Source organism: Tupaia chinensis, unplaced genomic scaffold (assembly GCF_000334495.1).
Source record: "Tupaia chinensis unplaced genomic scaffold, TupChi_1.0 Scaffold141320_1, whole genome shotgun sequence".
Classification (NCBI taxonomy): Eukaryota; Metazoa; Chordata; class Mammalia; order Scandentia; family Tupaiidae; genus Tupaia; species Tupaia belangeri.
In genome coordinates this window covers 78,703-89,835 of record NW_006201183.1, presented here as the reverse complement: position 1 = coordinate 89,835, position 11,133 = coordinate 78,703, and the positions used below count along the sequence as shown (strand labels likewise).

Here is an 11,133-nt window from a genome sequence, read left to right as displayed (position 1 = left end):
GGTGGCATAGTGGTTGAGGTGTTGGACTCCCACATGGCCGATTGTGGTTTGAGTCCTGGACCTGGTGGCTTTCTTTTTGCTTTCTCTGTCTCATTAAATTAGAATATAATAATAAATAAAATTAAATAAATATATATTTTTTTATTTTTAGAGATATTTTTGCTATAGGGTACATACACTTGCTAGAGAGACAGAGAGCAGGAAATCACCCCAGGGAGATGGCCACGTTGCAATCCCTTTTCCTCCATCCTCCTCTCGGGGTTTTGGGCATGCACTCACACGCACCCAGTTGAGCTTTAGGCTGCCAGGTCTGGGACTGCAGTCAACCATGTGGGAGTCCAAGAACATAATTATTACGCCATCTGCTGATCTCAGATAAATAATTATGTAAAAAGTAAAGAAGATGAGGGGATGATATACTGTCCCTACACCCTCGACCTATCTTACAACTTTCAGAAACTAGGGAAGGCAGGATACAGCCATGTATAGGCATGAATCATTTAATGATGGAAACACATTCTGAGAAGCATACTGCTATGCTGTGTGATCAGCACTGAATGCACTTACACAAACCTCGATGGCACCGGCTTCTCCACGCCCAGGCTAAGTGGTAGAGCCTACCATCATCTTAGGGAACTGTCACTGACCAAAACAGCAGTATGCAGTGTGAGGTGTGTGATAGAAACTTCTGTTGTATTCAGGTCACTTACATTCCAAGTCCTTTTTTGTTCTAGTTTTTTTTTCCATAGGTTGCATGTACTCACCAGAGAGAGGGAAAGTGAGAAATCACTCCCTAGGGGGAGGGCCACACCGCAATCCCTTCTCCTCCACTCTCCTTTCAGGATTTTGGGCATGCACACACACAAGCCTGGCATGATTTTTCAAGCCACAGGGTCTGGGACTCCAATCACAGTTAGCCATGTGTGAGTCCAACACTTTAACCACCACATCACCTGCTTGCCCCCAGTCTTAGCCTTAGCCCATCAACAGCAAGGACCTCAGGGATCTAAGGCCGCCTTCTTGGAAGTCAACTTAATTCCATCTAGGTCACAGCAGAAATACGAGGGGACTCCCAATAGTTTGTGAACAGATGGAATTAAAGAACAAGTTTATTTTGGTGCAAAAAAAGAAATTGAAATCTACACATCTTTCTCATAATCCACATTTTCCACAAACATTTTCAAATGCTTGTATTCTTCATCCCTTTCAGAAGAATGATGAGTTCTCAGACCTGACAGACTTAGCTGGCACCAGAGGGAAGTGTATGGATGAGGACGGTGGCCCAGGAAGGAGTGACACACCTAGCTGAGGAATTGCAGGCCACGGACAGAAACCAGGGCCCCGCCTTTCTACAAGCTGTCATGCCCAGTGTCCCCACAGAGGCCCTTCCTACAGGATTGCACTTTCCAGACAATCCCTTCTGCTGAGGCCCAGATCCCCCATCCAAAGTGTTCACGGTGGAGCGAAGGCCAGCAAATGCTCCAGAATCTCCACAGGGGATACGATGCCTGCTTATACTCAGGGCACAAGGAGTTCCCTGAAGGGAGCAAACTTCTTGTTATGATCCCACAGCAGCCTGAGCCAGGCGGGCAGAGCTGGGTCTACCTGGCAGATAATAGGTAACAAACTGACATTCTGTATTTATTCAAACACAGAACTGCCTCATCTCACTCACTGTGCCTTGGTTTTCTCGTCTATAAAATGGAATAACAGCACCTACCACGTCACGTTGCTGTGAGGATTATGAGATGTTTTATGGAAAGTGCTAAGAACAGGGGCTGGCCCAGAGAAGTGCTAAGCATGTTAGTGTTGTACATCAGGCTTGATGGGCTTGGTTAATGTGAGTCTGCTTTTGAGAGCGGATGCCCTGTCACTGAGGATAAAAGCAACATAAGAACAAGACCTTAAACAGTGGCTAATTTACCAAGCTACATATTACCTGGCAGGGACCTCCTGGGTAGCCAGGGATAAATGCACACTCACCATTGCCATAAGCTGTAATGTTTGAAACTGCAAGCAAGGATTTTATTTAAAAATGTCTCAAGTGCTTAGTAAGTGTCTACTACACAGCCTTCCCTCAATCAATGGTTGCTTTTGCGTCTGCTCTAAAGCAGGTCCGTCTTTGAGCTGTCAGCTAGAAACCACAAACTGGGAGGAGGTGCCTGACAGCCAAGGGAGCCATAGAGCTGGCTGATTTTGACTTAGAAGAACCTCTAACAATCTACTTTCCACTGTGTTTCTGGACTGAAATGAATTCAGGAGGAAGCTGGAGTCCAGCCAGTGGATAATGCGATTTGACACCCGATTAATAGAGACCTGCACGGAAGACAGAAGGAATGCTGGCACCAGCCCTTTCTGCTGGTAAAACTCCTCATTTTCCTTCAAGATGCAGTCCGATGTGACCTCTTTGAAGCTGTCCATTCCTCAGGCCCTCTGCCGCGTTCCCGTAGCTCCTTCCCCATCAACCTCATCACAGTCCTTGTCTGTTCCGTTCATTAGTTTTTAGCTCCACCTGGGTGACAGCGTCTCGGTGACCTTTATATACCCTGCCACGGGCCCAGAGCTCGTAGGTGCCAACCAAATGTTTGTTGTTGAAGTAACGGGAGGAGTTCTGATTTGCCTCATTTTCTTCCCCTTTGAGGAGCAGAGAGAAGCCAGGCTGAGGGCAGGAAAGTGGCTGCCCCAAGAACACACATGTAGCACCTTGCTGTAAGGCACCTCAAAGAACCCGGAGGACCAGGAGACGTCCTTGGGTAAGATACAGTGACACTGGGCATTGTCCACACCTTTAGCAAGTGCACACACTTGCCAGGCCACGCGTAAGACTCAGCGCCCGTCATGAACACAGGCCTGGGCAGAGCAGAGCTGCAGCCTGGCCTGGCAGCACCGTGTGATCGGTACTAGGACGGGGACACAGGGCACCTCAGGGGAGGCGGTGGGACAGGACCTTGCACAGGGCACAGGACAGCTGGTGTTGAAGTCAAGGCAGCCTGTGCAGACAGGGGAATGGCAGGGCCACCACTGGGGGCTCGTTCCAGTCCTCTTTTCTGCTCTGACAGCTGAATACACAAGGCCAGATTTACATAGAATGGAGACTTGTGTGGCTCAGGATTGCTGAGGCCCAGCCTCGAGGGGCTCCATGCAGCAAGGGTCTTCTTACCGCAGAAGCTCTCTGCAGCCCTGAGGCAGTGTGGAGTGTCTTGCTCGGAGACCACGCAAGCCTGTCTATATCTGTCTCCAATTCCTTCCTTCTCCCTCTAGAATCCACCAGGAGTCATTCACGGGGCCCTGCTCCAATGACCTTAATCCGAATCTCCTTCCAAAGTCCCTGCCTTTCAACCCCATAGTCAGACTAAGTTTTCTTCCTCTTGGTCCTGTCACAGCCACATTTCAACAGGGATTTCTGAGACACAGCCAAACAAAAGCAGGCAGATCTGACGAGCCTCTCTATCACCTTCCCCGAAGCACGTGGTGGACACCAGACCCGCCAGGTCACCCTGACACTGTGGGCTCCTAAAATAAACCTCCACTGCTGGGCAGTGGCAGCTCTGCCCTGTTCCTGTAGTCACTGCAGAGCCTCCCTGACCTGCTGTGGCCACAGTGATAGGAGCCAGGATTCCCAACTCCATCGCATCACTTCACCTCTCCCAGCACACACAGAGGCCTGTCTGGATGGACGAGACCCAAGGGACACAAACTCTGGTGTGGCATGAATAAAACCCACATAAAAAAAAGAAAGAAATAGGGATTTCTACCCAAAAGAAAGAAAGAAAGAAAGAAAGAAAGAAAGAAAAAAAGAAAGAAAGAAAGAAAGAGAAAGAAAAAATGTATTACTACTGAAAGCATTTTGAGTGGAGGAAAGGATTTAACAAAATATATAAGAATATACATTTTTAAAACTCATAAATGGGCCCAGCTGGTGGCAGGGGTGGCTAAGACACTGTGTCCACGCGGCAGGCCTGGGTTTGATTCTCAGTCTAACCTAAAGGCCTGCTGCAGAGACACCACCTGTAACCCTAGCAGTGTGAGGGGACTGAGCCAGGAGGATTGCAGGCTCGAGGTTGACCTGGGCTGCGTAACAAGATCCTGTCTTAAAAGAGCAGGGTGTACCAGCTGGCGGCACGGTGGTGAAGGCAGCTGAATCCCACGTGGCCGACTGCCATGTTTAGTCCTGGACCTGTTCGAGTCCAGCCACAGCAGGAACATGTGCATGAGTGCCCAAAATCCCACGAGGAGAATGGAGAGGTGGTCCCAGTGTGGTCATCCCAGAAGGGGTGCTTTCTTGTTTTCCCTTTCTCTGTCTCTGGTGAGCACACACACCCTCAGGAGAATTAAAATAAAACACAAACACAAACAGGAGGGCATGTAGTCCCAGCTGGGAGACCGAGGCAGGAGAACTGTGACAGCAGGAACATGTGCATGAGTGCCCAAAATCCCACGGGGAGAATGGAGAGGTGGTCCCAGTGTGGTCATCCCAGAAGGGGTGCTTTCTTGTTTTCCCTTTCTCTGTCTCTGGTGAGCACACACACCCTCAGGAGAATTAAAATAAAACACAAACACAAACAGGAGGGCATGTAGTCCCAGCTGGGAGACCGAGGCAGGAGAACCGTGACAGAAGACCCTGGCTTAGAAAATAATGAAATAATCATGGTAGACAACAGATTTGTAAAATTGCTGTTCTGGTCATCTAGCAAAGACAACACTGGTTCTTCAAGATGTATTTATTTAATTCCATTTATTATTGTTATTATTTTGTTTGACTAGAGAGAGAGAGAGAGAGGAAAAGCAAGAGAGCAAGCCGCCAGGTCTGAGGACTCGAACTGCAGTTGGAGACATGAGAATCCAGTGCCTTCAACCACCACGCCACCTGCCGGCCCCAACAACACTATTTCTTTCAAAGTAAACTGCATTTGGGTGAGACCAGCCATTTGGTCCCGAGACCTCAACAGCCGTTAACACTGCCTGAGCGCCTGAGAGTAGGCAAAATGCTCGACCAATGGGAGGTGGTGGGAGGTGACGCCCCACAGCAAGCCAGAGCTTGGAGGGGCTGGCCGGGGCAGGGACGAGGGGCCAGGAGATGGACAGACCGGGTCACAGTGCTCTGGGACAGAGGAGCAGGCATGCCCGTTAGTCCAGCCTTGAAGGGATCACCAGGGCGGGAGAGCCCTGGGCCAGCCACACGCAAGCGCCCATGTGTGTTCGTTCCGACCTATTCCTGCCCAACCTGCTCAGCTAACACGTGGCGTGTGAGAGTCTCCTCACTCATGGCCATGTCAGGGGGGCCAGATGGGAAGGCCCGACCTGTCACAGTCCTTTCCAGGATGAAGCTGTGGGACGCCAGGGCCACCAGGAGCAGGGAGGCCCAGACTCACACCAGGCAGCTCTCAGCCACACTCAGATGACCAAGCCATGCAGCCGAGGAGTGGGTGAGGGCCGTCAGGACAGGATCAGAGATGGTCCTGGAGGGACAGGGGGGATTTCGACGGCAGAGACGGACAGGTGGGAAAAGTCCCGCAGGGTGCGTGCTGCAAGGGCAGGAGGCCTAGCCAGAGGTGCCGAGGAAGCACGGGGCAGCTGTGGGAGACGAGGCTGAAGGTTGAGTTGGTGTGTCCCCAAGTAAGGAGCGTGCACTTAGTTGGATAAATAAAAGGGAACCGGTCATGTATGTGGGGGTCTTCGAAACATACATGGAAAATGCATATTATGAAAAAAGCCATGTATGGATGTAAAACTTCTTTGTGCCAAAAATGAACTAATTCCAGTTTTTCCATGAATGTTTTAAAGACTCCTAGTGCTTATTATCCTTTTTATTCACTTAACAAAAATGTACTGAGTGCAAATGCCCAGCTGCGCCCTCTCCTGGGAGCGGGACTCGCGGGGAGAGAGGGACGGCCTCTGCCCCTGAGGCCAGCGCTGCCTCCCTGGGCGGTCCCCAGCAGGAGTACCCCCCAAGCAGTGCTGCCTTCCGGAGCTCCCGAGCTACAAGGGAAGTGGAGGCTGCAACCTGGTCCAAGGTCCATCTCGGTGCGGCATGGGAAGGGGTCACGTCACGGGACAGCTGGTCACAGCGTGGGCTGTGGGTGTGCCCTCGCCAGGCCCACTAGGCCCCAGAAGTAGACCCGGGAAGAGGCACCCCATCCCCGTCAACATCTGGGATGCAGGGACAGCAGAATGGGGCAGAGAGGGGAGGGAGGCGAGGAGGCAGGGAAAGGAACCCTGAGTCCTTCCTGCACCCCAGCTTACAGCAGGCCCTGGTCACCGGCCAGCGGGGCTGGGGGACTGGCGACCAGAGCTCCTCTGGTCTTCGTGCCCGTAGTCACCCTCCTCCTCTTCTCTCTCGTTGGGAAGCTCCCTCAGCTGCTGTGACGGCTCTTGGTAGGCTGCCCTGTTCCTGCAGGTGGGGGGACAGAGGGAAGGGCTGCTCTCAGGCGGGCTCCCAAAGGAGCGAGGCCTCTGTGCACTCCGAAGAGCAGCCACCAGCTGCCCTCCCCACCTGGACTGAGAGTGGACTGCTACCAGTGCCTAGGGCATCACTGGAACAGGCCCTGCTATCCTGGGGGCCTGGCCCCCTGACGCAGGCTCTGGAAGCCGGGAAACCCGGGGGCCTCGGCCAGTCCCGGGACGCTGCTGGACACCTGAGCTGCGGTCTCAGCTGCACATTTCCCGTGCGCTCAGCCCCTTCCAGCGGGCTGCCTCCCAGACACTCACGGCCTCGCGTCCTCCATGTCCTCGGCCTTGCTGTCCTTCCCGCGGCAGCAGCAGCAATAGATGATGACCCCAATGATGATGAGGGCCACTGCCACGCCGCCCGCGATGCCAGCATACAGGGCCACGTTCATGGAGGCTGCGAGGGGACAGGGCAGCTGCAGCTCCAGCCTCAGGGTGCCCGCCCCCAGCCAGGGAGCAGCCTCTGCAGAGTTCTGGGAACCCTCCCAGAGCTGGCCGGGTAGCAATGTCACCAGACAGGACCGGGAATCCTCGTTAGGACGAGGGTGCAGGCAGAGACAGGATGGCCAGTGGCTGTGCATTGTGACTTTCTCTGAGCCACGCAGGCCCTGACTAGTCCCCGGGCAGCCTCGCCTGCTCCCACTCTAGCTGACCCTGAGCTAGATGAAGGTCCTACCCCTCGGGCAGGGCGTCCAGACCCTGTGGCAGTGCCTGTGAGCGGCCCCCAGGGCAGGCAGAGCAGGGATGTCTCCAGAAGTCAGTCCTCAGCTCGGCCCGAAGAGCCAGGGGGCTGGGCTGGCTGGGGGGTGGGGGCACTGCCTCACGGGGGTGGTGTGAGTGTATGGAGTTGGGGGTGTGGGTGTGGCATGGCCACCCTGCAGGTCATCTCCCCAGCGGCTCAGCTCACTCTCTGGGCCCCAGCCTCCCCGCCGCTCTTACGCAGTCTGACGGCCAGCGTGATGTTGCAGAACTCGCTCCCCACCTCGTTGCTGGAGGTGCAGATGTAGTAGCCCGACATGTCCGTGGTGATGTTCTTCAGGGCCACCGGCTGGCCCGAGGCTGGGGAGGAAGCACCAGCGGGCTGAGGAGGGCCGCAGCGAGGCCCGGGGCCCAGGGAGTGCCTGGCTCTGCCCGGGCCTTTCCAAGCTGCAGTGTATGTGCGGTGTGGGGTGCCACCCCGGGCTGTGGGACACGGCCAGGCCGGATGCACCGTGGAGGTCCATTGACTGCAGCCGGGCTCCTGGGCCTGGGGCTGCTCCACTACTTGGCAGCCTCGTGCCTCTGACAGGAGACTTGTCTTCCCTGTCCATTTCTCATCTCAACTGGAAGCCACAGCCCCTCCTCCCAGGGACCCCGGGGCCCAGCAGGAGGGCCACGCACACACAGCCGGCCATGGACCGGCTGGCATGGAGTGAGGGCAGAGGACTGTCAGGGCCAGCCCTCGGTCGTGATTAGACTCCTGGTCTCAGGGGCTTAGAGGCTCAAGAAACACGCCACACGCGTGTGCACGCCCCACATCAGGAGAGGAGAGTGGAGGAGAGGGGATTGCTGCAGCCAGCCCACCTGGGGCGCCTGCTCATTCCCCTCCCTCTCAGTCTCTGGCAAATCGTTTTCCAAGAGAGCAAGAAGACGCTGTTATCATGACCGCTTCTGGGGCTTCAGAAAACCAACCCCTTAGTGGGCTCCTGTGGGAGACTCGGGAAATTGACCACTCCTCTGGGCTTCTGCTGCAAGGGGTGTGAGTGTGTGGGCCGTGGGGATGAGTGTGTGAGTGTATGTGTGCTGTGTGTATGGTGTATGCGTATACGAGTGTGGTGTGTGTGGTGTGTCAGTGCATATACACACATGTGCATGGTGTGTGTATATGGGTCTATGTGTGGTGTGTGCATGTGTGGTATGAGTGTGTACTGGTGTGCAGGTGTGTGTGTTGTATGAGTGTGTGGGTGTGTGGGTGCAAATATGTATGGTGTAAATATGTATGTGCATGGGTGTGTGGAGTGTATTGTGTGTATATTGTGAGCATATGGATGAAAATTTATGATGTGTGTGTGGTATGAGTGTGTATGGTGTGTAGATACGTGTGTTGTGAGTGTATGGGTGTGTGTTCTCTGTGTGGTGTGTACATCTGTGTGTGTTCTCTGTGTGGTGTGTGTGTATAGTGTATAGGTGTGTGTTGTGAGTGTATGGGTGTGTGGCTGTGAATACGTATGGTGTGTATATGTGTGGGTGTGGTTCTATGTACGTTTATGATGTGAGAATGTATGTGTCTATGTGTGGTATGTATATGCCTGTGTGGTATGTATGCATATGGTGAGGAAGTGGTATGTGGGTGTTGTGAGTGTATGGGTGTGTGGCTGTGAATATGTATGGTGTGTATATGTGTGGGTGTACTTCTATGTATGTTTATGATGTGAGAATGTATGTGTCTATGTGTGGTGTGTATATGCCTGTGTGGTATGCATGCGTATGGTGTGGAGGTGGTATGTGGGTGTGAATGTGAGAGGGTGTGTGTGTGTGTGTGTGTGTCTATGTGTGGGGTGTGTATGCCTGTGTGGTATGTGTGTGGTATATAGGTGAATGTGTGTGTCTGTGTATGGTGTGTGTGAGTCAGTATGTGGGTCTATGTGTGGGGTGTGTATGCCTGTGTGGTATGTGTGTGGTATATAGGTGAATGTGTGTGTCTGTGTATGGTGTGTGTGAGTCAGTATGTGGGTCTATGTGTGGGGTGTGTTTGCCTGTGTGGTATGTGTGCGGTATATAGGTGAATGTGTGTGTGTGTGTATGTGTGTGTGTGTGTGTGTGTATGGTGTGTGTGAGTCTGTATGTGGGTATATGTGTGGGGTGTGTATGCCTGTGTGGTATGTGTGCGGTATATAGGTGAATGTGTGTGGGTATGGTGTGTGTGTGTGGGGGGGGTCTATGTGTGGGGTGTGTATGCCTGTGTGGTATGTGTGCGGTATATAGGTGAATGTGTGTGGGTATGGTGTGTGTGTGTGGGGGGGGTCTATGTGTGGGGTGTGTATGCCTGTGTGGTATGTGTGCGGTATATAGGTGAATGTGTGTGGGTATGGTGTGTGTGTGTGGGGGGGGTCTATGTGTGGGGTGTGTATGCCTGTGTGGTATGTGTGCGGTATATAGGTGAATGTGTGTGGGTATGGTGTGTGTGTGTGGGGGGGGTCTATGTGTGGGGTGTGTATGCCTGTGTGGTATGTGTGCGGTATATAGGTGAATGTGTGTGGGTATGGTGTGTGTGTGTGGGGGGGGTCTATGTGTGGGGTGTGTATGCCTGTGTGGTATGTGTGCGGTATATAGGTGAATGTGTGTGGGTATGGTGTGTGTGTGTGGGGGGGGTCTATGTGTGGGGTGTGTATGCCTGTGTGGTATGTGTGCGGTATATAGGTGAATGTGTGTGGGTATGGTGTGTGTGTGTGGGGGGGGTCTATGTGTGGGGTGTGTATGCCTGTGTGGTATGTGTGCGGTATATAGGTGAATGTGTGTGGGTATGGTGTGTGTGTGTGGGGGGGGTCTATGTGTGGGGTGTGTATGCCTGTGTGGTATGTGTGCGGTATATAGGTGAATGTGTGTGGGTATGGTGTGTGTGTGTGGGGGGGGTCTATGTGTGGGGTGTGTATGCCTGTGTGGTATGTGTGCGGTATATAGGTGAATGTGTGTGGGTATGGTGTGTGTGTGTGGGGGGGGTCTATGTGTGGGGTGTGTATGCCTGTGTGGTATGTGTGCGGTATATAGGTGAATGTGTGTGTGTGTGTGTGTCTATGTTTGGGGCATGTATCCCTGTGTGGTATTGTGTGGTATATAGGTTAATGTGTGTGTGTGTGTGGGGGGGGTCTATGTGTGGAGTGTGAATCCCTGTGTGGTATGTGTGTGGTATATAGGTGAATGTGTGTGGGTATGGTGTGTGTGTGGGGGGGGGTCTATGTTTGGGGTGTGTATCCCTGTGTGGTATGTGTGTGGTATATAGGTGAATGTGTGTGGGTATGATGTGTGTGGGTATGGTGTGTGTGTGTGTGGTCTATGTGTGGGGTGTGTATATCCCTGCGTGGTATATGTGTGGTATATAGGTGAATGTGTGTGTGTGGGTATGGTGTGTTTGTATGTGGGTCTATTTGTGGGGGGTGTATCCCTGTGTGGTACGTGTGTGGTATATAGGTGTATGTGTGTGGGTATTTTGTGTGTGTGTGTATGTGGGTCTATGTGTGGGGTGTGTATCCCTGTGTGGTATGTGTGTGGTATATAGGTGAATGTGTGTGTGTGGGTATGGTGTATGTGTATGTGGGTCTATGTGTGGGGTGTGTATGCCTGTGTGGTATGTGTGCGGTATATAGGTGAATGTGTGTGTGTATGTGGGTCTATGTGTGTTGTGTGTATCCCTGTGTGGTATGTGTGTGGTATATAGGTGAATGTGTGTGGGTATGATGTGTGTGTGTGTGTGTGTGTGTGTGTGTGTATGTGGGTCTATGTGTGGGGTGTGTATCCCTGTGTGGTATGTGTGCGGTATATAGGTGAATGTGTGTGTGTATGTGGGTCTATGTGTGTTGTGTGTATCCCTGTGTGGTATGTGTGTGGTATATAGGTGAATGTGTGTGGGTATGATGTGTGTGTATGTGTGTATGTGGGTCTTTGTGTTGGGTGTGTATCCCTGTGTGGGTTGTGGGTGGTATATGGGGG

At 52.7% G+C, this 11,133-nt stretch overlaps 1 protein-coding gene across 1 annotated transcript in view; it reads right to left on the bottom strand.

Annotated features, from left to right (window-relative positions):
* Positions 1-6,255: 6,255 nt before the first annotated feature.
* The window catches only part of GPA33 (glycoprotein A33), a 36,179-nt gene continuing 31,301 nt past the window's right edge, over positions 6,256-11,133 (bottom strand). Inside the window, exons 8-10 of the mRNA XM_006163055.1 lie at positions 7,387-7,506; positions 6,709-6,844; positions 6,256-6,391 (exon numbers count right to left, since the gene is read on the bottom strand). Coding sequence (XP_006163117.1) covers positions 6,256-6,391; positions 6,709-6,844; positions 7,387-7,506 — 392 coding nt within the window. The remainder of the gene's footprint in view (positions 6,392-6,708; positions 6,845-7,386; positions 7,507-11,133) is intronic.